The sequence below is a fragment of the Cervus elaphus genome, chromosome 30 (assembly GCF_910594005.1).
Source record: "Cervus elaphus chromosome 30, mCerEla1.1, whole genome shotgun sequence".
NCBI lineage: Eukaryota > Metazoa > Chordata > Mammalia > Artiodactyla > Cervidae > Cervus > Cervus elaphus.
The window spans coordinates 37,603,241-37,629,223 of NC_057844.1; the positions used below are offsets into that span (position 1 = coordinate 37,603,241).

The window sequence follows — 25,983 nt, forward strand, 5'->3', positions numbered from 1 at the left end:
GTTCAGTCACTGAGACATGTCCAGCTTTTTGCAACCCCATGGACTGCAGCACACCAGGCTTCCCTGTCCATCACCAACTCCAGGAGCTTGCTCAAACTCATGTCCATCAAATTGCTGATGCCATCAAAGCATCTCGTCCTGTCATCCACTACTCCTCTTGCCTTCAAATCTTTCCCAGCATCAGGGTATTTTCCAATGAGTCAGTTCTTGAAAGCATTCCTCTTAAGATCAAGAAGAAGACAAGGGTGTCCATTTTCACCACTATTATTCAACATAGTTCTGGAAGTCTTAGCTACAGCAATCAGAGAAGAAAAAGAAATAAAAGGAATCCAGATCAGAAAAGAAGTAAAGCTCTCATTGTTTGCAAATAACATGATACTGTACATAGAAAACCCTAAATATAATATCAGAAAATTACTAGAGCTAATCAGTGAATCTAGTAGAGTTTCAGGATACAAAATCAATACACAGAAATTGCCTGACTTTCTATATACTAAGAATGAAAAATCAGAAGGAGAAAATAAGGAATCAATCCCATTCACCATTGCAATGAAAAGAATTAAATATCTAGGAATAAACTAACCTAAGGAGATAAAAGAACTGCACACAGAAAACTATAAGACACTAATAAAATAAATCAAAGATGACATAAACAGATGGAGAGATACTCCATGTTCCTGGGTAGGAAGAATCAATATTGTGAAAATGACTATAGTACCAAACACAGTCTACAGATTCAATGCAATCCATATCAAATTACCAATGGCATTTTTCACAGAACTAGAACAAAAAATTTCACAATTCACATGGAAACACAAGGGACCCTGAATAACCAAAGCAGTCTTGAGAAAGAAGAATGGAGCTGGAGGATTCAACCTTCCTGACTTCAGATTATACTACCAAACTACAGTCATTAAGACAATATGGTACAGTACTGGCACAAAAAAAGAAATGTAGACAAATGGAACAAGATGGAAAGCCCAGAAATAACCCCATGCACCTATGGGTAACTTATTTTTGACAAAGGGAGCAGGAATACACAATGGGGCAAACACAGCTTCGTCAATAAATGGTGCTGGGAAAACTGGACAGCTATGTGTAAAAGAATGAAATTAGAACACTTCTTAACACCATACACAAAGATAAACTCAAAATGGGTTAAAGACATAAATGTAAGACCAGAAACTATAAAAGTCCTAGAGGAAAGCATAGGCAGAACACCCAGTGACATAAATCAAAGAAGATCCTCCAGGACCCACCTTCTAGAGTATTGGAAATAAAAACAAAAGTTAACAAGTGGGACCTGACTAAACTTAAAGCTTTTTCACAGTAAAGGAAACTATAAACAAGGCGAAATGACAACCCCCAGAATGGGAGAAAATAATAGCAAATGAAATAACTAACAAAATATTAATTTCCAAAATTTACAAGCAGCTCATACAACTCAATACCAGAAAAGCAACCCAATGAAAAAGTGGGAAAAAGACCTAAATAGACATTTCTCAAAGGAAGACATACAGATGGCTAACAAACACATGAAAGGATGCTCAACATTGCTCATTATTAGAGAAACACATATCAAAAGTACAATGAGATATCACCTCATACCAATCAGAATGGCCATTATCAAAAAGCCTACAAACAATAAATGCTGGAGGTGGTGTGAAGAAAAGGGAATGCTCTTGTACTGTTGGTGGGGATGTAAATTGACACAGCCACTATGGCAGACGGTGTGGAAATTCCTTAAAAAAAAAAAAAAAACCAGGAATAAAGCCACCCTATGACCCAGCAATCCCATTCCTAGGCATATACTCTGAGGAAATCAAAATTGAAAAAGATACATGTATCCCATTGTTCATTGCAGCACTATTTACAATAGCTAGAACATGGAAGCAACTTAGATGTCCACTAATAGATGAACGGATAAAGTTGTGGTACATATACATAATGGGATATTACTCAGCCATAAAAAGGAACACACTTGAGTCAGTTCTAATGAGGTAGATGAAGATAGAACTATTATACAGAGTAAAGTAAGTCAGAAAGAGAAAGATAAATGTCTTATTCTAATACATATATACAGAATCTAGAAAAATGGTACTGAAGAATTTATTTACAGGGCAGCAATGGAGAAACAGACATACAGAATAGACTTATGGACGTGGGGAAAAGGGAGGAGAGCATGAGATGTATGGAAAGAGTAACATGGAAACTTACATTACCATATGTAAAATAGATAGCCAACAGAAAGTTGCTGTATGGCTCAGGAAATGCAAAGAGGGCCTCTGTATCAACCTAGAGGGGTGGGATGGGGAGGGACATGGGAAGGAGGTTCAAAAGAGAGGGGATATATGTATACCTATGGCTGATTCATGTTCAAGTTTGATAGATAACAACAAAATTCTGTTAAGCAATTAGTCTTCAATAAATAAATAAATAAATAAACTGCTTTTCCTGAGAATCAGTTCAGTTCAGTCACGATGTCGTGTCTGACTCTTTGTGACCCCATGCACTTCACCATGCCAGGCTTACCTGATCATCAGCAACTCCAAGAGCTTGCTCAAACTCATGTCCACCAAGTTACTGATGCTATCAAACCTTTGTTTCCCCTTTTCATCCTGCTTTAAAATCTTTCACAGCATCACGGTCTTTTCCAATGAGTCAGTTATTCACATCAGGTGGTTAAAGGATTGGAGCTTCAGCTTCAGCGTCATTCCTTCAAATAAATATTCAGGACTGATTTCCTTTAGGATTGACTGGTTGGATCTCCTTGCAGTCCAAGGGACTCTCAAGAGTCTTCTCCAACACCACAGTTCAAAGGCATAAATTCTTTGGTGCTTAGCTTTCCTTATGGTCCAACTGTCACATCCATACATGACTACTGGAAAAACCACAGATTTGACTACATGGACATTTGTTGGCAAAGTAATGTCTCTGCTTTTTAATATGCTGTCTAGGTTTTTCAAAGCTTTTCTTCCAAAGAGAAAGCATCTTTTAATTTCAAGGCTGCAGTCAACTTCTTCAGTGATTTTGATTTTGGAGGCCAAGAAAATAAAGTCTGTCACTCTTTCCATTGTTTCCACATTTATTTACCATGGAGTGATGGGACCAGACTCTTAGTTTTCTGAATGTTGAGCTTTAAGCCAACTTTTTCACCATCCTCTTTCACTTTCATCAAGAGGCTATTTCATTCCTGTTCGCTTTCTGTTATGAATGGTGTCATCTGCATATCTGAGTTTGTTGATATTTCTCCTGGCAATCTTGATTCAACTTGTGCTTCATCTAGCCCAGTATTTCACATGATGTACTCTGCATATAAGTTAAATAAGCAGGGTGACAATATATAGCCTTGACATACTCCCTTCCCAATTTGGAACCAGCCTGTTTTTCCTTGTCTGGTTGAACTGTTGTTCCTTGACCTGCATACATATTTCTCAGGAAGCAGGTAATGAGTTATGGTACTCTGATGTCTTGAAGAACTTTTCACAGTTTGTTGTGATCCACACACTCAAAGGTTTTGGCATAGTCAATAAAGCAGTAGCAGACTTTTTTCTGGAACTCTCTTGCTTTTTCTGTAATTCAACGGATATTGACAATTTGATCTCTAGTTCCTCTGCCTTTTCTAAATCCAGCTTGAACATCTGGAAGTTTTTGGTTCCCATATTGTTGATGCCTTTCTTGGAGAGTTTTGAGCATTACTTTGCTAGCATGTGAGATGAGTGCAATTGTGTGATAGTTTGAACATTTTTGGCATTGTCTTTATTTGGGATTTCAATGAAAACTGATCTTTTCCAGTCCTGTGATCACTGCTGAGTTTTCTACATTTGCAGGCATGTTGATCATAGCACTTTAACACCATCATCTTTTAGGTTTAGAAATAGCTCAGCTGGAAATCCATCACCTCCTCTAGCTTTATTCATAGTGATGCTTTCAAAAGCCCACTTGACTTCAGACTCCAGGATTTCTGGGTATAGGTGAGTGATCACACCATTGTATTTATCTGGGTCATTAAGATATTTTTTGTATAGATCTTCTGTGTATTCTTGGCAGCTTTTCTTAATATCTTCTGCTTCTGTTAGGTCCATATGATTTCTGTCCTTTATTGTGCCTATCTTTGCATGAAATACGTGAACCATGAACTTCCAGATGTTCAAACTGGTTTTAGAAAACGCAGAGGAACCAGAGATCAAATTGCTAACATCCACTGTATCAGCAAAAAAGCAAGAGAGTTCCAGCAAAACATCTATTTCTTCTTACTTGACTATGCCAAAGTCTTTGACTGTGTGGATCACAAAAAACTCTGGAAAATTCTGAAAGAGATGGGAAAACCAGACCACCTGACCTGCCTCTTGAGAAATCTGTATGCTGGTCAGGAAGCAACAGTTAGAACTGAACAGGGAACGACAGTCTGGTTCCAAATAGGAAATGGAGTATGTCAAAGCTATATATTGTCACCCTGCTTATTTAACTTAAATGCAGTGTACATCATGAGAAACACTGGGCACGATGAAGCAGAAGCTGGAATCACGATTGCCAGGACAAATATCAATAATCTCAGACATGCAGATGACACCACCCTTATGGCAGAAAATGAAGAGGAATGGAATAGCCTCTCGATGAAAGTCAAAGAGGAGAGTGAAAAAGTTGGCTTAAAGCTCAACATTCAGAAAACTAAAATCATGGCATCTGGTCCCATCACTTCATAGAAAATAGACGGGGAAACAGTGGCTGACTTTATTTTTGGGGGCTCCAAAATCACTGCAGATGGTGAATGCAGCTTGAAATTAAATGACACTTACTCCTTGGAAGGAAAGTTATAACCAACCTAGATAGCATGTTAAAAAGCAGAGACATTGCTTTGCCAATAAAGGTCCGTCTAGTCAAGGCTATGTTTTTTCCAGTAGTCATGTTTGGATGTGAGAGTTGGACCATAAAGAAAGCTGAGTACCAAAGAGTTGATGCTTTTGAACTGCGGTGTTGGAGAAGACTCTTGAGAATCCCTTGGACTGTAAGGAAATCCAACCAGTCCATCCTAAAGGAAATCAGTCCTGAGTGTTCATTGGAAGGACTGATGTTGAAGCTGAAACGCCAATATTTTGGCCACTTGATGCGAAGAGCTGACTCATTTGAAAAGACCCTGATGTTGGGAAAGATTGAAGGCAGGAGGAGAAGGGGATGACAGAGGATGAGATGGTTGGATGACATCACTGACTCAATGGGTATGAGTTTGGGTAAACTCCGGTAGTTGGCGATAGACAGGGAGGCTGCAGAACGTGGGGTCTCAAAAAGTCGGACACGAATGAATGCCTGAACTGAACTGATTTTATTCATGTTAAGTTAAACAAGTGGAATCAAAACGTTATAAATTTTTTAGTTAGGCAAAAATTTATGTTTTCTAATATATATTATACATTTTACTTATATATATTTGTATATGAAAGTGTTTCTGCTACATTTGATAAAGGCTTGAGAAAGAAAATAAAAATAAAATAAGAGAGAGTAATCGGAAAACAAACTAAGCTAAATGAAATGGGAACACTGACTATGAAACAGATAAAGTGAAACTAGATAAAAGAAAATATCCTTATATTCCTGTTGTTTTTAAACTTGGCTGCTCATGAAAAACATATCCAGAGATCTGGCCAAAAAAAAAAAAAAAAATCTGGGCATTTTTCAAAAAATTCTAAGGTAATTCTGGTATTCATCTGGACTTTAAAGAGTAATTACAGGTTCCTCTATTATATCATAATCTTGATGATAGAGAATTCTACTTTTCTGTTAACCAATCATGATACAATGTTATTAAGTGAGTAATAGTTACCTAATCACAATAATAAGAGATATTTATCAGTTTTCACAAATTAAGGCAAAAAAATAAAAATTAATTATAATTGCAACTCTCAATGGGAATATGATTAACCTAACAATATAAAATATATTCAATTTGGGGGTCAAGCAAAATGATGTGGTAAGGGGAACTGCATATATGCACATGTTTTCATTTGTTCAGCCAGTCTACGTATTTCATTTGGTGCATTTAATCCATTTACATTTAAGGTAATTATCAATATGAATGATCCTACTGCCATTTTCTTAATTGTTTTGTGCTTATTTTCTGTAGGTAGGTTTTTTCCCTTCTCTTGTTTCCTACCTAGATACGTTCCTTTAACATTTGTTGTAATACTAGTTTGGTGGTGCTGAATTCTCTTAACTTTATTTGTCTGGAAATCTTTTGATTTCTCCATCAAATCTGAAGGAGAGTCTTGCTGGGTATTCTTGGTTATAGATTCTTCCCTTTAACTACTTTAAATATGTCATGCCATTCACTTCTGGCTTGTAGTTTCTGTTGAGACATCAGCTGATAGACTGATGTGAGTTCCCTTGTATGTTATTTGTCATTTTTCTGTGCTGCCTTTAATATTTTATCTTGGTCTTTAATTTTTGTCTGTTTGGTTACTATGTGACTTGGTGTGTTGCTTCTTGGTTTATCCTGCCTGGGACTCTCTGTGCCAGGTTGATTATGTTTTGGTTGGTTATGACATTTTCCATGTTAGGGAAGTTTTCAGCTATTATCTCTTCAAATATTTTCTCAGGTCCTTTTTCTCTTCCTCTTCCGGGACCTCTATAATGCAAACGCCGGTGCATTTAATGTTGTCCCAAAGGTCTCTTAGGCTTTCTTCATTTCTTTTCATTCCTTTTTCTTTTCTTCATTTCTTTTCATTCTTTTTTCCCCCCTGTTCTGTGGCAGTGATTTCTACCCTTTTGTTCTCCAGGTCATTTTTCAGTGCATCTGCCTCAGGTATTCTGCTATGGATTCCTTCTAGTGTATTATTCATCTCTGTTCTTTGGTTCTTGTAGGTCTTTGACAAATATTTCTTACATCTTCTCAATCTTTGCCTCCATTATTTTCGTGATATCATGTATCATATTAACTATCATCAGTCTGAATTCTTTTCCTGGAAGGTTGCCTATCTCCACTCCATTTAGTTGTTTGTCTTGGATTTATCTTCTCTTTTCATCTGGGACATAAATTTCTACTTTTTCATGCAGATTAACTTTCTGTAATGTGTTTTGGTTTAGTCCCTGTGGGACTGTGGTTCTTATTTCTTTGGTCTGCCCTCTGATGGAAGAGGTTAAGGGGCTTGTGTAAGCTTCCTAGTGGGAGGAAATGGTGATGGGAAAAACTGGGTTTTGCTCTCGTGAGCAGGGCCTTGCTCAGTCCAGTTCAGTCACTCAGTCGTGTCTGACTCTTTGTGACCCCATGGACTGCAGCACACCAAGCTTCCCTGTCCATCACCAGCTCCAGGAGCTTGCTCAAACTCATATTCATTGACTTGATGCCATCCAACCATCTCATCCTCTGCTGTCCACTACTCCTTCTGCCTTCAATATTTCCCAGCATCAGAGTCTTTTCCAATGAGTCAGTTCTTCACATCAGGTGGCTAAAGAATTAGAACTTCAGCTTCAGCATCAGTCCTTCCAATGAATATTCAGGACTGATTTCCTTTAAGATGAACTGGTTGTATCTCTTTGCAGTCCAAAGGATTTTCAAGAGTCTTCTCCAACACCACAGTTCGAAAGCATCAATTCTTCGGTGCTCAGCCTTCGTTATGGTCCAACTGTCACATCCATACATGACTACTGGAAAAACCATAGATTTGACTAGATGAACCATTGTCGGCAAAGGAATGTCTCTGCTTTTTAATGTGCTGTCTAGGTTTGTCATAGCTCTTCTTCCAAAGAGCAAATGTCTTTTAATTTCATGGCTGCAGTCACCATCCTCAGTGATTTTGGAGCCCAAGAAAATAAAGCCTCTCACTGTTTTCATTATTTCCCCATCTATTTGCCATGAAGTGATGGGACCGGATGCCATGATCTTAGTTTTCTGAATGTTAAGCTTTAAGCCAACTTTTTCACCATCCTCTTTCACTTTCATCAAGAGGTTATTCAGTTTCTCTTCACTTTCTGTGATAAGGGTGGTGTTACCATATCTGAAGTTATTGATATTTCTCCCTGAAATCTTGATTCCAGCTTGTGCTTCATTCAGCCCGGCATTTCACATGATGTACTCTGCATATAAGCTAAATAAGCAAGGTGACAATATACAGCCTTGACATACTCCTTTCCCAATTTGGAACAAGTCCATTTTCCCTGTAAGGTTTTAACTGTTTCTTCTTTCCCTGCATACAGATTTCTTAGGAGGCAGGTAAGGTGGTCTGATATTGGTCTAGGCTTTGCTCAGCAAAGCTTTAATCCAATTATTTGCTGATGGGTGGATTTGAGCTCCTCCCAACCAGTAGTAGTTTGGTCCTAGGGTCTATGAGCAATATGGTCTGGTTAATGGTGACCTCCAAGAGTGTTTACACTAAAAGGGAACTTCTCAGACTGCTGCTTCCAGTCCCCTCATCCCTGCAGTGAGCCCCTCCTAACCCACGCCTCCATAGGAGACTCTGCAACAGTGGCAGGTAGTTTTGATTCAGTTTCCTATAGAGTCACTACTCCTTTCTTCTGAGTCTTGGTTTTGCAAGGTTTTGTTTGTGCCCTCCAAGCCTGGAGTCATTGCTTCCCCCAGTCTGTGGAAGTCTTGTAATCAAATTCTGCTGGGATTCAAGGTCAGATTCCCTGGGGATTCCCAGTACTGTTGTTGGGTCCCCAGGCTGGGAAGCCTTATGTGGGGTTGCTTGTGGGCCACCCATCTAGTGGGTATGGGATTTTATTTTATCATGAATGTGCTCCACCTACTGTGTCACTGTGGCTTCTTCTTTGTCTTTCTACATGGGGTCTTTTTTTTTTTTTTTTTTGGTAAGTTCCTGTGTCCTCCTCTGGATGGTTTTTTAACAGCTAGTTGTGATTTTGGTGCTTTCACAGGTGGCAATGTGTCTTGGGGTGTTTCACCTTGGGTTTATCCTGTTTGGGACTCTCTGGGTTTCTTGGGCTTGGGTGGCTATTTCCTTCCCCATTTTAGGGACGTTTTCAACTATTATCTCCTCAGGTATTTTCTCATGGCCTTTCTTTTTGTCTTCTTCTTCTGGGACTCCTATGATTTAAGTGTTAGGGTGTTTAACATTGTCCCAGAGGTTGTCCTAGTTTCTTTTAATTCTTTTTTTCTCTTTTCCTCTCTGCTTCGTTTATTTCCACCATTCTATCTTCCATCTCACTTATCCTATCTTCTGCCTCAGTTATTCTACTGTTGGTTCCCTCCAGAGTGCTTTTGATTTCAGTTATTTCATTGCTCATTATTGATTGACTGTTTTTTATTTCTTCTCAATCCTTGTTAAGCATTTCTTGCACCTTCTCAAGCCTTGTCTCCAAACTGTTTATCTGTAACTACATTTTGTTTTCAAGATTTTGGATCATTTTTACTATTGCTATTCTGAATTTCTTTTCAGGTAGACTCCCTATCTCTTCCTCTTGTTTGTTTTGGTGGGCATTTATCATGCTCCTTTACCTGCTGAATATTTCTCTGCCTTTTCATCTTGTTTAGATTGCTGTGTTTGGGGTGGCCTTTCTGTATGCTGGAAATTTGTGGTTCCTCTTTATTGTGAAGGTTGCTCCCTGTGGGTGGGGTTGGATGAGTGGTTTGTCAAGGTTTCCTAATTAAGGAAGCTTGTTTTGGTGTTCTGGTGGGTGGAGCTGGATCTCTTCTCTCTGGAGTGCAATCAAGTGTCCAGTAGTGAGTTTTGAGGTGTCTGTGGGTTTGGTGTGACTTTGGGCAGCCTATGTATTAAAGCTCAGGGCTATGTTCCTGAGTCCCTGGAGAATTAGCGTGGTATGTCTTGCTCTGGAACTTGTTGGCTCTTGGGTGGAGCTTGGTTTCAGTGTAGGTATGGAGGCTTTTGGATGAGCTCTTGTCGATTAATGTTCTCTGGAGTCAGAAGTTTTCTGGTGTTCTCAAGTTTTGGATTTAAGCCTCCTGCCTCTGGTTTTCAGTTTTATTCTTAGAGTAGCCTCAAAACTTCTCCCTCTGTACTGCACCAGTGATAAAACATCTAGGTTAATGGAGGAAAGATTCTCCACAGTGAGGGACACTCAGAGAGGTTTGCAGAATTACATGGAGAAGAGAAGAGGGAGAAGAAAGATAAAGGTGACCAGGAGGAGAAGAGGGGGGATCAAAAGGGGAGGGAACAATCTAACCAGTTATCAGTTCCCTATGTGCTCTCCACAGCCTGAAACACCAAGAGAGGTTCAGGGTTATGTAGAGAATAGAAGAGGGAGGAAGGAGATAGAGGTGACCAGGACGAGAAGAGTGGGAGTCAAAAAGAGAGAGACACATCTAGCCAGTAATCAGTTCCCTAAGTGTTCTCCACAGCCTGGAGTACTCAAATAGATTCATAGAGTTGGGTGAGAAGAGAAAGGGGAGGGAGGAGATAGAGGTGACCCGGGGGAGAAAAAGGAGAGTCAAAAGGGGGAGAGGGCAATCAAGTCAGTAATCATACTCCTAAGTAAAAAAATGGGTGCTGAAGATTGGATTCTTAAAGGTACAAAATTGATAACAAATACCAAAAAGCAAAGATTAAAAATCTAGAGTAGAGGTTAAACTCTCAAAAATACAATATTAAAAAACAAAGCAAAACAAAATCACAAAAATCATTAAAAAATATATATGAAATTTGCTTTAAAAATAGGGTCTCTTTTTGGCAAAGTAATAGGTTATAGAGTTTAAAATTAAAGGAGTGATAAAGGATTTAATTTTTTTTTTTAATTTAAAAAATGATGATTGTAAAATATATCTAGAAATTTCTCTGGAGGTATCACAGGCAGTGCGGGGTCAGTTCAGTTTCAGATAGTTCCTTGTTCCAGCTTATACTTCTTCTCAAGGTCTATAGGTCCCTTTCAATGTAGTTGGTGCTAAGTACACGGTTTTAATCTGTTGCACCTGTCACTTCCAAAGCGGTTCCCTCTGTTTATTTTGGCTTCTTCTGTTTGCAAGTCTCTTCAGTGTCTAATTTCCACCCTGACACATGAGGGCAGAGGTGGTCACTTATTTAGGCTCACTTGTACAGTTGTGCTGTGGGGAGAGAGGAACACTGCAAACAAATATCACTGGCGTGTGTGGGGAGTGCTCACAGTGTCTGGGCCACACTGTGTTTGCCCCTGCTCACGGCATCTGTGCTTTCCTGGCCTACACTGCTCAGGTTCCAGGTTGCTCTGCAGGGGAAATGTCTAAAACAGGCCCTGCGTGGCCTGCACTTCCCAGGTCTAAACTGCTCAGGTTCAGGTTCTCAGGTACTCCCCAAAGGCACAGACTCAGTTGAGCCTACGTTTTGTGCCTTCCCAGGTTCAAGCAGCTCAGGTGACCAGTGCTTGGCGAGCACACTCTCTCCAGGTGGGGCGGTGTGTCTTATCACCTCCCTGGTCCCAGTCACTCAGTTTCCTGGGTGCGAAGTGGGAGTGCCATCTCAGGTGTGCTATGTGTCTCCTCTGGGGAGCTGATCTCTGGCTGCAACCCTCCTGGCGGATGTTAACCATCCAGGATCCCAGGAAGACTTTGTTAGCAACTGGGGGCCTGCTCACAGTTTTGTGGAGGATGACATCTCTGGGGCCTAGATTGCCCTTCTCCCTCCAGCTCTGGCTGTCGCCCACCTGCCTCTGTGCCTTTGATGGGGGATGGGCTTGTCCACAGCCGGCTAGATCTCCTCTGGTATTCGCTCAATCCTTTGTTCTGTGAGCAAGCCTGGCAGTGCCTTAGGTTAGAGCTTTTCATGGGAAAGTTCTCTCTCTCTTTTTCTTTCTTTCTTTTTTCTCTCTGGCTCCCACAGTTTGGGCTGCTATCTCACGTTAGGTCCCTCAGATTGTCCTCAGGGCATTCACGCCCGGTCCTTACCCCAAGCAGTGTAGCCCACGTCTCCCTGTTCAGCCCCTGCTTGCTGGTAGTGGACATGAGTGTCTGGGCTACTTCTCCACTGGGAGTTGCGGTTAGGCACCTAATCTGTGGGTTTTACTTATTTATTTTTTCCTCCTGGTTATGTTGCCCTCTGAGTTTCCAAAACTCCCCACAGACTCCCCGGGTGAGAGGGTTTCCTGGTGTTTGGAAACTTCTCCTCTTTCATGATTCCCTCCCAGGGATGGGTCTCCGTTCCTAACTCTTTTGTCTCTCTTTTTATCTTTTATATGTTGTCCTATCTCCTTTCAGAGACAATGGGCTGCCTTTCTGGGTGCCTGGTGTCCTCTGACAGCTTTCAGAAGTTGTTCTGTGGAATTTGCTCAGTGTTCAAATGATCTTTCGATGAATTTGTGGGGGAGAAAGTGGTCTCCCCATCCTATTTCTCCACCATCTTAGGGCTACACCCCTAGGCAGATTCTTTATCATCTGAGCCTCCAGGGAAGCTCAGTGGGCAAAAAACAAACAAACAACAACAACAACAACAAAAAAAAAAAAACAAATGAGGTCTGGCAAATAGATTTCATACAACTTCCTTTATATTATGGATATAGATATGTTATAGCCATACTTTGTATGTTTTCACACTGGACTTAATCTTTCCCTTGCTGATAGGCTGCTGCAACTTCTGTGACTAAAGCCTTCTTGAAAAAAAAAAAAAATTACTTCTAACTAGAGAACTTCTCTCAAACTTCATGATGATTGAGAAACTCATCTTACTGGCCAGGTACTGTAGGTATGTGATATCAGCCAGTTTGACAACAGGTTCACTCTGCTGATTACCACCCTCAATTATCTGATTTAGTCATATGAACCAACAGCATTATTAAGATTAAATTGGCATAATATGTAGAGGCCCTCCAAGGATTTTTTTTTTTTTGGTTTAATAATTACATTCTGCACACATCCTCAGTCATATGTGACTCTTTGTGACTCCATGGACTGTAGCCCCCCAGACTCCTCTGTCTAGGAAATTTTCCAGGCAATACTAGAGTGGGTTTCCATTTTCTACTCAAGGGCATCTTCTTAACTCAGGGATTGAGCCTGAGTCTCCTGCCTTAACAGGTGGATTCTTTACCCCTGCACCAGCTGAGAAGCCAACCAAACATCTTGGCAAAAACAATTTTGTTAGTTCTAAATCTCAAATCCACTCCTTTGGAACTCAAAATATTTTACCTTTTGAGTCAGGACACCTGATGTGTTTCATTTTTCTTCTTTTTATCCCCAACTGTTAAAAAATAAATATACTCCCATGTTGCAAAGGTTGATTGCCCTTATTAAAAATAACCATGTGTTGGTAGAGCAATCGTTTTCACCATGTGCTCTTGGGAAGCAAAGACCGTAAGAATCACACCTCGTAAACTGGAGATTTTATCTACTGAAAAACACACCTGTGGAAGAACTCTCTTCAACTGACTAGAAAAGCCTCTGTCAATCACTGCTAGTCAAACCTTGTACTGCCAAACTCCAAAGAACAGACTATGATTCACATAGCATAACAAATATTATTTAGTGACCTGAAAGCAAAGATTTTCTGGAATTGAAGCAGGCAATGTCTGATGATACAGATTTTCCAAGATATCCAGATCAAATCTGTTGTAAATTTGATTGCAAATGTTTGATGATGTAACACTTAAGATGGTCTCCAATGTCTATGATCTTGATGACATATAGACTTTAGATAAATAATGACTGAGAGTTCTCCCTCCTTCCTTTCCTTGTTACTTGAGAGTACCTCAATAGGTTTCCAGTCTGTGCATTTTCCTTCCACTGTGCGAAACTGAAAGGTCCTTCCTGGCACTGAGGGACAGAAAGTCTCCGAAATCACTAAACTTATTTATTACTATAATTATTTCAGTATAATTTGAAATTCATCAGTCCTTTTTTTAAGGAGTATATTTTATTATGTATTTTCTCCCGTGCTAATAGTTTAGGATATTTATCTCATGCACTTCCAATGATCATTTATTGATAGACAAATATTTGTAAGGCTCTTTGCTAGTTCTTTTACACTTAAATTGCTATTGAGTCAGGTCCTGCTGTTCATCACTTCCAAAATCAATATGCTCAGACATTGGTAGAAAGGAAAGGTGTCTTTAATCAGAATGTTGGGAAACTGAGGGGATCAATTCAACACCCCCCTGAGTCCAAAGACTCAGCCATGCTGCAGAAAGCAGCAAAGCTTTTAAAGGGAAATAGGAAAGTAGCCTCAGTTAATCATTGAGATAGAGGGTCAGAGTCAACACCATCCCCCACTGCGTGGAGGTTTGTGCTCAGCTTGTTGACTCTTCATGATCTTTCTTTAGATGTTATCTTGTTCACACAGTTTATTCATGAAATTACTGACAGGAAGCTAGGGAAGAAATCTTGTCTTCTGTTAATTATTTATTCTTCATTTCTACTTTTTTGATCTATGGAAGAACCAACAGGTTAGGTAAATTATTGTGTGATCAATAAGTTTGAAAGGTGTGCTAGAGCTGGAGATGTGTAGAGCAGAGTGGTGCTTGGTTTAAGGTTAATGACGAGAGTTCTTGCAGAGAGTTCTTTCCTGCATAAAGTTTTTCCTGCCAAAATCTTCTTGTAAAATTTTCTTATTTCTCATTTATGAGATTTCTTTTTCATTTTTTGTTCTATTTTGTTTTTTCAAGATATTTGATTATATATTTTAGGAAGTATTTAACTGTTTTTAAATAGCAACAGTAACTTGCTTTAATATGGTTGCCAGATAAAATTTCAGATAAGCAACAGTTTCTTATTTTATGTGTTTGTATGGTTTTACAAAGATAACTAGTAAGTAGATACCTTTTTCTAATTCAGTGATAAATATGGTAACCAGCATTCTTGGTAAGTAAAACCTTTTTTATAAACCTTTCAGCTATTGCATAGAGATATTTTGTGAAATTGCACACTATTTGGGTAATTTTAAGTTCTTCTTTAATAGAAATCTAATTTTTTCAGACTTAAATGTTTGTATAAGAATGTAAATTATTATAAACTCAATATTATAAACTAAAGCTCAACCAATTTTTAAGTTGTTGGTTTTTACTTTGAAATGTATCAGTAGTTAATTCAATTTTAAAATTAGTTTTTTCAATGTAGTGAGTAATACAACTTACACTTTTTTTTTTTTAAATTTTTGACTCTTGCTTCTGAGTCATTTGGGGCTTCATACATTTCTTTTGGGCTTCACACAAAATTATTGGTTTCATGGCCATCATATTTGTCATGTTTGTGTGTGCTTTTTATTTTTAGGTTTATTTTATTCTAAAGTATAAAATTATTTTATAGTGGCTATTATTGTGGTTGTTCCCTCCTTGAATAGGAAGAGTGACATTATTGCATACTATTTTTCTTCCAGGAATTTTGTCCCCCAAATAGAGTTAAAATGTCCTCTTTTATTTAATCTGCTGCGTTGTTTTATGTAAAGCTATATTAAAAATATTTAGCAGATTACAGCCTTGCATGATAACAGCACTGTTGTCTGCACTCTGTCAGTAAAACCACTTAATTCCAATTGCAAAGTATGGCCTTGTGGGGTTATTAAGGGTGCCTCCCCCAAATTTATGCATTTTGAGATTATGCTATATGCATTTTTGATTATTTCAGAGGTATAATTAGTTTAGGTTGTTGAGCAGGGGGAATTTTTTCCTCTATCCTTTTTAAGTTTTTGTGGCTAGATTAATATTGAAATTAACATAAAAGATTAACAGGAGAAAGAGAAACAAACTTTAATTCATACACACTCAGGCCCCATAGAAATGAGACCTAAGATCTGGTCAAAGCAGTTAACTTACAGTTTTTAGGCAAAGAAATGATGTATTTGTGAAGAATTGACAAGCCAAAGAAATTTAGGTTTGGAGGGGCAATTAGAGAAGAATCTAAACAGAGCTTGGGCTTGGTATGGTGTAACAAAACTTGTTTATATAGGCTTCTTGGGACTGAATTCCTTATTTTTTGTGATGAAGTTTCCTTCTACCTTCAGATATAGGGAGTGCACCTTTTACATAGGAGTGTTTCCCGCCCTTCCCCCCACCCCCCTCCTTTCAGGGAGGCAAAAAGGAAAGTCAAGAGTGTCCTTCTTGCAATGGGCATTCAGTTCAGTTAAGTTCAGTTGTTCAGTTTTGTCTGACTCTTTGTGACCCCATGGACTGCAGCACACCAGTCCTCCCTGTCCATCACCAACTCCTGGAGTTTATTCAAACTCATGTCCATTGAGTTGGTAATGCCATCCAACCATCTCATCCTCTGTTGTCCCCTTCTCCTCTCACCTTCAATCTTTCCCAGCATCAGGGTCTTTTCAAATGAGTCAGTTATTTGCAACAGGTGGTCAAAGTATTAGAGTTTCAGCTTCAGCATCAGTCCTTCCAATGAATATTCAGGACTGATTTTAGGATGGACTGGTTGAATCTCCTTGAAATCCAAGGGACTCTCAAGAGTCTTCTCCAACACCACAGTGATAAAAGCAAAGGCCGATGTTGTAAAGAACAATAATGCAAAAGAACCTGGAATGTTAGATCCATGAATCAAGGCAAATTGGAAGTGGTCAAATAGGAGATGGCAAGAGTGAACATTGACATTTTAGGAGTCGGAGAACTAAAATGGACTGGAAAGGGTGAATTTAACTGGGATGACCATTATATCTACTACTGTGGGCAAGAATCCCTTAAAAGAAATGAAGTAGCCTTCATAGTCAACAAGAGTCCGAAATGCAGTACTTGGATGCAATCTCAAAAATGACAGAATGATCTCTGTTTGTTTTCAAGGCAAACCATTCAATTTGATGGTAATCCAAGTCTGTGCCCCGACAAGTTATACTGAAGAAGCTGAAGTTGAATGGTTCTATGAAGAGCTACAAGATCTTCTAGAACTAACACCCAATGGCCATTGCTTACATAAATTCAATTAAAAATAATTAATATGCCATTGTGACACATTTTGGGGTTGTGCCTCAAATAATGACTGAACTCTGGGTTTCCCTAATTGCTCAGTGGTAAAGAATCCGCCTGCAGTGCAGGGGACATGGGTTCAATCACTAGGTCTGGAAGATCCCCTGGAAGAGGGCATGCCAACCCACTTCATATTCTTGCCTGGAGAATCCCACAGACAGAAGAGCCTGGAGGGCTACAGTCCATAAGGTCACAAAGATTTGGACATGACTGAAGTGACTTAGCACACACATGCATACACCTGGGCCCCAAAAATGTATAACAGAGTCTAGAACTTTGGACTGTCTTCATCTCTTTACCCTTTTCCTTCTCAGGCTTCTTAGTTCAGCTTCCATTGATGTAGTCATCACATTTTCTCCTATTGGGGGTATTATTCACATGCCTGATTGAGGGGCACCAGTAACCTCAGCATAACAGAAGGTTTCTTTTTTGAAAAAAGCTTACACATCAGTCAGGAGAAAGGTCACTTAATAGCTCCTTTTGGATTTAATCTGAAAAACTTACACAAAAATTGTCAGAAGAATGATGCCCTCTGATTGTGGAAGACAATCTTATATACATAACTATAGTCTGTTTAGGTGGCTTATTGCAATTGCTTTCCCTTTCTTCACTGATTAAAAGGAAAGATGTTGGAAAAAAAAAGTGAGTATTTGTCTCTTTTATATTTCACCCCTTCTCTTAGCCTTCACATACATACCTCTCTTCACATGCATGCAATTCTATGAATTAATACACCTAAAATAATACATGAGACATAAAACCAAAAACTACTCAAAGGCAAGAACCAAAGTTATTGCAAGTTTTCAAAGTTGGATTTTTTTTTTTTAATTCTGGGGGAATTGCTTAAAAATATTGTGTTGTTTTTAACCATACAACAATGCAAATCAGTAATAATTATATATACATATATCATCTCCCTCTCGAGCAACCTTCCTTTCCTCCACAAAATTGAATTCTAAATCTTAGGATCTTAGGGTGCTACTTAGATCCAACTATTTAGATTTGAATATAAATTCTGATCTAGCCTTTCCCCCCTAATTATATAATCAACCAAAACTGATCTATTATAAAAGCAAAATATTCATGGCTTAGAGAGAAACAAATTAAATAACAATGAAAATATCTATTTAGAAAAAAGGAAATAGTGTCAGTCAGTCATTGCTCTTCACCAAGGCACATTTCCTCCTTCTTGGGATTACACTTCACTGTCTTCTTTAAAGGCAGACATGATGATGTGAATTGCTTTGCCAATGAATTGCAATGTGAAATTGTGGACTAAGAATGTCACATGGCATTTCAGCAAACAAGATGTTGCAGCCATCAAGACATAAGCTACTCTAGTCAGCCTGATGGTGACCCCTGAGGGAACTCAGTATAAATAAACAGGATGCCCACCATCAAGCCATCAGCCATTGCAGCTGTCCCTAACAATGCACCCTAAGGAGACTCAGGATGGAAAAGAAGAGGATACTGGTCCTAAATAGATAAGTTTCACATCAAAGTAATGATTTCAGTGATCCCAGAGTCTTGCATCTTCCCATACATAGAACAGTGCTAAAGTAATTAACTTAGGTTATTAGATTTATTTGGTTTGTTTTAATTAATAGTAATCTTTTTATATTCCAACAACCTTGTCCTTTTTACAAAAGTTCTATATATGCTGGCTCCTCCTAACCTCTTCAAAGCAGTCCCTCAGGGCTCTGTAGATTGTGGTTTGTTTGTTTATTTTTTTTCCCAGTTGACAAAATCATGTATGCAAGTTCAGGACAACAGTGTTTTCTAACCAAGGGTACATTCTCAGTCCACAGGGATTATGATCGTGTATGTCCATGTAGAGGTGAGAGATTGAACTATCAACTGGAAGCTTTGTTCAGATCTGCTGTGGGCTTTATTTGAGTGAAAAATGAGCTTTGTTTAACGAAGTCACTGATATTCCTAGGATGTCTGTGTCTAAACATAACCTATTTTGAAACATATAGGAAGAGTATATATAATTGTCACTAATTTATGTCACTCCTTAAGATTTACTCTGAAGTTGGAAAAAAGCAAAGATTTGCTTCACTGGTCATATATTGATAGCAAATTCTCTGTCCATCAGTGCAGACAAATCTAGTTCTGCCAAATAGGAGTTGACCAGCAACATAAGCTTCAGCAAATGTTGAGGCTGCGTATGGTTGCTTACATATAAGATGCCTTGTAACAGCATAGGAATTTCTCTGAAGTTAAATCTCCATAGAATAATAAGCAAATTATGTTTTAAATTTCTGCACATAAAATAAACTAGCAATTAAAATCAGACATTTCATTGCTGTTGTTCAAGCAGATAACAAATTTTGAATTTGAATGTTGTCTGTGATTTTTACTTTCTTGGAAGCATGTCTCTAACCTTTCTGGAGATTTAATTGCTTGCATATTTCTATGGTCTTTGCTTAGAAATAATAAACTGAGATGGAGAGGCAGAGCTAATCTAGTCTCCCCAAAGCTGAAGCCTAATGGATGATGTTTTAGCATAGATAGGGTTGAAGGCATAGAAGTATATTGCTAATGCCTGGGAAGAAAAAATTTTTCTTTTTACACATAGGTCCTTCTAGCTATTATCATAATTAAATTGGCATGAGAAAAATTAACAGGAGAAAAAAGTTATTTTAATTTTCATAGCATATACACATGGAAGAGATCCAGGAAAATGGGATAACTTGCCAAAATGGTTGAAACTCTTACCTTAAATAACATCTTTAGCTGAAGACAAAAGATGATTTGGGGAATAGGATTTTGGGAGTTCAAAGAGGAAGAAGGCAATTCATATGGAGATGGGAAAGCAAAGATTTGGTAAACATGTTTTCTGGTCCACTCAGAGACCATGGAACACAGAGTGGACTCTGGTCTTTACATCCTGCTGAATTTTCCCAAAAACATCTAGTTCATATACCTTGCATGTAACTCTGGTGAGAGCTCTATTCTGACAACAGGCTCTCTATCTAAATTCTTGTTTAGATAGTTAGAGGCAAAGTCAAATTTCTTCCCAAGTCATTGGAGATTTGACACTTTTAAGATATAAATAGGACTTGGAGGTTAGGGCGCTGACGCGAGGATGGACGCCTTAGTTGCTCATTGCTCCGCGCGGCTGCTGCAGCAGGAAAAAGAGATAAAGTTTCTGACTGCTGAAATTGATCGGTTGAAAAACTACAGCTGTTCAGAAGCTTCTTCAGATTTGGAGAATTTGCGAGAAGAAAATTTAAAATTAAAGTATCGACTGAATATTCTCCGAAAAAGTCTTCAGGCAGAAAGGAACAAACCAACCAAGAATATGATTAACATCAATAGCTGCCTGGAAGAGGTCTTTGGTTGTGCCATTAAGGCTGCCTATCCAGTTTTGGAAAATCCTCCACTGATAGTGACACCAAGTCAGCAGCCCAAGTTTGGGGACTATCAGTGTAATAGTGCTATGGGCATCTGTCAGATGCTTAAAACCAAGGAACAGAAAGTTAATCCAAGAGAAATTGCTGAAAACATTGTCAAACACCTCCCAGACAATGAATATATTGAGAAAGTTGAAATTGCTGGTCCTGGTTTTATTAATATCCACTTAAGAAAGGGCTTTGTATCACAACAGTTGACCAATCTCTTGGTGAATGGTGTTAAAATACCTTCCATTGGAGAGAACAAAAAGGTTATAGTTGACTTTTCCTCTCCCAACATAGCTAAAGAGATGCATGTAGGCCACCTCCGGTCAACAATCATAGGCGAGAGCATGTGCCGCCTCTTTGAGTTCGCAGGATATAATGTGCTGAGATTAAACCATGTAGGAGATTGGGGAACCCAGTTTGGCATGCTCATTGCTCACCTGCAAGATAAATTTCCAGATTACCTAACAGTTTCGCCTCCCATTGGGGATCTTCAGGCTTTTTATAAGGAATCCAAGAAGAGATTTGATACTGAGGAGGAATTTAAGAAGCGAGCATATCAGTGTGTTGTTTTGCTCCAGAGTAAAAATCCAGACATCATAAAAGCTTGGAAACTTATCTGTGATGTCTCCCGCCAAGAGTTTAATAAAATCTATGAGGCATTGGACATCTCTTTAATAGAGAGGGGAGAATCCTTCTATCAAGATAGGATGCATGACATTGTAAAGGAATTTGAAGATAGAGGATTTGTGCAAGTGGACGATGGCAGAAAGATTGTGTTTGTTCCAGGATGTTCTGTACAATTAACCATAGTAAAATCGGATGGAGGTTATACCTATGATACATCTGACCTGGCTGCCATTAAACAAAGACTATTTGAGGAAAAAGCAGATATGATCATCTATGTGGTGGACAATGGACAATCCTTACACTTCCAGACAATATTTGGTGCTGCTCAAATGATTGGTTGGTATGACTCTGAAGTAACTCGAGTGTCTCATGCTGGATTTGGCGTGGTGCTGGGGGAAGACAAGAAGAAGTTTAAAACACGATCAGGTGAAACAGTGCACCTCATTGACCTCCTGGAAGAAGGACTAAAACGCTCCATGGACAAATTGAAGGAAAAAGAAAGAGACAAGGTCTTAACCACAGAGGAATTGAAGGCTGCTCAGACATCTGTTGCTTATGGCTGTATCAAATATGCTGATCTTTCCCATAACCGGCTGAATGACTATATCTTCTCCTTTGACAAAATGCTGGATGACAGAGGAAATACAGCGGCTTACTTGTTGTATGCCTTCACTAGAATCAGGTCGATTGCACGTCTGGCCAATATTGATGAAGAGATGCTCCGGAAAGCCGCTCAAGAGACCAAAATCATTTTGGACCACGAGAAGGAATGGAAACTAGGCCGGTGCATTTTGCGGTTCCCTGAGGTTCTGCAGAAGATTCTAGATGACTTACTTCTCCACACTCTGTGTGATTATATCTATGAGCTGGCAACTACTTTCACAGAATTCTATGATAGCTGCTATTGTGTGGAAAAAGATCGGCAGAGTGGAGAAGTACTGAAGGTGAACATGTGGCGTATGCTGCTATGTGAAGCAGTTGCTGCTGTCATGGCTAAGGGGTTTGATATTCTGGGAATAAAACCCGTCCAAAGAATGTAATCCTCCTAAGGTCTGAACACTGTGTGTTTTCACCAAAGTGGCCATTAGCATTGTTTGCTTTTTTACAATCATGTGGATACAAGAACAAGTAAAAGGAATTTATCAACTATCAAAAAAAAAAAAAAAAAAAAAAAAAAAAGATATAAATAACCCATATACCAAAGAGATATTTTTGGTAGCAAATTTTACTCCCCTACAAAACATTCTAAGGCAAGTGGTGCAAGAGGAAATATTTTAGTGGAGAGAAGAATTCAGGTTTCTTCTACTTTGGAAAATCCTTCCAGGTGCCCACAGTACCTCTTCATATTCTTCTGTCTCCCTGAATTTGAATGTTCACTATAGCTTTGTGAAGTTTAGATACACAGCAATCATGTATGTAGGCTCTAGATTTAACAGACTAACAAAATACCATGATGTTTAGTTCAGTTCAGTTACTCAGTCATGTCCAACTCTTTGCAACCCCATACACTGCAGTATGCCAGGCTTTGCTGTTCATCACCAACTCCTGGAGTTTGCTTAAACTTATGTCCATCACATCAGTGATGCCATCAAACCATCTCTTCTCCTGTCATCCCCTTCTCCTCCTGCCTTCAAACTTTCTCAACATCAGGGTCTTTTCTAATGAGTCAGTTATTCACATCAGGTGGCAGAAGTATTGTAGCTTCAGCTTCAACATCAATGCTTCCAATGAATATTCATGACTGATTTCCTTTGGGATTGACTGGTTTGATCTCCTTGCTGTCCGAGGGACTCTCAAGAGTCTTTTCTAACACCACAGTTCAAAAGCAAAAATTCTTTGGCACTCAGCTTTCTTTATGGTCCAACTTTCACATCCATAAATGATTTCTGGGAAAACAACAGCTTTGACTAGATGGAGCATTTCTTGGCAAAGTAATGTCTCTGCTTTTTAATATGCTATTTAGGTTTGTCATAGCTTTTCTTTCAAGGACCAAGTGTCTTTTAATTTCAAGGCTGCAGTCACCATCTTCAGTGATTTTGGAGACCAAGAAAATAAAGCCTCTCACTGTTTTCATTGTTTCCCCATCTATTTGACATGATGTGATAGAACTGGATGTCATGATCTTAGTTTTTTAAATGTTGAGTTTTAAGCCAGCTTTCCCAATCTTCTCTTTCACCTTCTTCAAGAGACTCTTTAGTTCCTCTTTGCTTTCTCCACATCTGCATATCTGAGGTTATCCATATCTCTGTCAGCATCTTGATTCTAGCTTGTGTTTCATCCAGTCTGGCATTTCACATGATGTACTCTGCATTTAAGTTAAATAAGCAAGGTGAATATACAGCCTTGATGCACTCCTTTCCCAATTTTGAACCAGTCCATTGTTCCAGTTCTAATTGTTGGTTCTTGACCTACATATAGATTTCTTAGGAGGCAGGTAAGGTGGTCTGGTATTCCCATCACTTGAAGAATTTTCTACAGCTTTCTGTGATCCACACAGTCAAAGGCTTTAGTGTAGTCAATGAAACAGATGTAGATTTTTTTTTTCTTTCTGGAATTATCTTGCTGTTTTTATGATCCAAAAATGTTGACAATTTGATCTCCGGTTCCATGATGCATTTTTACTTTTCAACTATGCTAAAGTAAAGTTTTCCAAATTTTGGAACTCAGCAGTGGCCACAGGACTGGAAAAGGTCCGTTTTCATTCCAATTCCTAAGAAAGGCAATCCAAAAGAATGTTCAAACTACCGCACAATTGCACTCATCTCATACGCTAGTAAGTAATGCTCAAAATTCTCCAAGCCAGGCTTCAGCAATACGTGAACTGAGAACTTCCAGATGTACAAACTGGTTTTAGAAAAGGCCGAGGAACCAGAGATCAAATTGCCAATATCTGCTGGATCATCAAAAAAGCAAGAGAGTTCCAGAAAAACATCTATTTCTGCTTTATTGACTATGCCAAAGCCTTCGACTGTGTGCATCACAATAAACTGTGGAAAATTCTGAAGGAGATGGGAATACCAGACCACCTGACCTGCCTCTTGAGAAACCTGTATTCAGGTCAGGAAGCAACAGTTAGAACTGGACATGGAACAACAGACTGGTTCCAAATAGGAAAAGGAGTACGTCAAGGCTGTATATTGTCACCCTGCTTATTTAACTTATATGCAGAGTATATCATGAGAAATGCTGGGTTGGAAGAAGCACAAGCTGGAATCAAGATTGCCAGAGAAATATCAATAACCTCAGATATGCAGATGACACCACCCTTATGGCAGAGAGTGAAGAGGAACTAAAAAGCCTCTTGATGAAAGTGAAAGAGGAGAGTGAAAAAGTTGGCTTAAAGCTTAACATTCAGAAAACTAAGATCATGGCATCTGGTCCCATCACTTCATGGGAAATAGATGGGGAGACAGTGGAAACAGTGTCAGACTTTATTTTGGGCTCTAAAATCACTGCAGATGGTGATTGCAGCCATGAAATTAAAAGATGCTTACTCCTTGGAAGGAAAGTTATGACCAACTTAGATAACATATTAAAAAGCAGAGACATTACTTTGCCAACAAAGGTCCGTCTGGTCAAGGCTATGGTTTTTCCAGTGGTCATGTATGGATGTGAGAGTTGAACTGTGAAGAAAGCTGAGTGCCGAAAAATTGATGCTTTTGAACTATGGTGTTGGAGAAGACTCTTGAGAGTCTCTTGGACTGCAAAGAGATCCAGCCTGTCCATCCTGAAGGAGATAAGTCCTAGGTGTTCATTGGAAGGACTGATGCTGAAGCTGAAACTTCAATATTTTGGCCACTTCATGCGAAGAGTTGGCTCATTGGAAAAGACCCTGATGTTGGGAGGGATTGGGGGCAGGAGGAGAAGTGGACGACAAAGGATGAGATGGCTGGATGGCATCTCCGACTCGATGGGCATGAGTTTGAATAAACTCAGGGAGTTTGTGATGGACAGGGAGGCCTGGTGTGCTGCAATTCATGGCGTTGCAAAGAGTCAGACATGACTGAGCGACTGAACTGAACTGAAAGTAAAGTTTACTAAAATTCACAAAAATAGCAGAATTCCTCCATGTTCCTAATAAATCCTTTAAATTTTCATTTCTGTCAGCATGTGATCTAAATTGCCACTAATACATTCATGATTATCAAAGATTCAATAGGAAAAGGCTGGAACTGTAACAAATATGTCTGAATGGAGTAGAGTCCATGAGCTACCACTGTCTGTTGTGATATATAATCATGGGAACCATTTTTCAGGTTATCTGAACTGTCAAGGTGAAGCAGGGAATTTAATTTTTCTGTGAGTTTCACAAATTTTTAATAATTATAATTAAGTTGATTAAAAAACAAAACAAATTTCCATGTCAAATTAAATATATGTTTGAGCCAAATATTATTTGTGGGCTACTGATTTTGCTGACTTTTTAGGCTCTTGCTTCACTGTGAAATAATTCAGAGATGAAGCAGGGATATTAAAAAAGTATAGTGAGAGTTTATTTAAGCCAGAATAGGCTCTCAGATGGAGAAGGCAAAGGCACTCCACTCCATACTCTTGCCTGGAGAATCCCATGGATGGAGGTGCCTGGGAGGTTGAAGTCCATGGGGTCGCCAAGAGTCGGATATGACTGAGCGACTTCACTTTCACTTTTCACTTTCATGATTGGAGAAGGCAATGGCAACCCATTCCAGTGCTCATGCCTGGAGAATCCCTGGGATGGCGGAGTCTGGTGGGCTGCCGTCTATGTGGTCGCACAGAGTCTGACACGACTGAAGTGACTTAGTGGCAGCAGCAGCAGCAGGCTCTCAGAAGGAGAGGAGACAGACAGGTGAGGTTCTGCTGCCCTGGGTTTCCTTGTCAAGCTGATTATGAGGGCATACAAATAATAAGGTAGATTATTCACTGGGGAAGGAGGAGTTTGGGATTATATTCCTGATTTTTATCCCAGCTCTATTTTCCCTAGGAGAAGAGGGATTTCCCCCCGCCCCCAACCCGGCCAGTGGTCATGTATGGATGTGAGAGTTGGACTGTGAAGAAAGCTGAGCGCTGAAAAGTTGATGCTTTTGAACTATGGTGTTGTAGAAGACTCTTGAGGGTCCCTTGGACTGCAAGGAGATCCAAGCAG

The 25,983-nt window shown here is 39.2% G+C and overlaps 1 protein-coding gene and 1 long non-coding RNA gene across 2 annotated transcripts; one reads left to right on the forward strand and one right to left on the reverse strand.

Annotated features, from left to right (window-relative positions):
- Nucleotides 1-16,229, reverse strand: LOC122686883. The gene is made up of 2 exons (XR_006338937.1): nt 16,150-16,229; nt 1-161 (listed from the first exon to the last, which is right to left on the reverse strand). It is a non-coding gene; the product is annotated as an uncharacterized LOC122686883 (long non-coding RNA).
- A 3,665-nt stretch (nt 16,230-19,894) lies between these two features.
- On the forward strand, nt 19,895-22,033 carry LOC122686940 (arginine--tRNA ligase, cytoplasmic-like). The gene has a single exon (XM_043892309.1). It carries the CDS (start codon nt 19,919-19,921, stop codon nt 21,899-21,901), a length of 1,983 nt encoding a protein of 660 aa, XP_043748244.1. The 5' UTR covers nt 19,895-19,918; the 3' UTR covers nt 21,902-22,033.
- Nucleotides 22,034-25,983: the final 3,950 nt, after the last annotated feature.

What these genes read in the sequence shown, in the direction of transcription:
- LOC122686940 (XM_043892309.1), top strand. Translation starts at nt 19,919, where the DNA reads ATGGACGCCTTAGTTGCTCATTGCTCCGCGCGGCTGCTGCAGCAGGAA.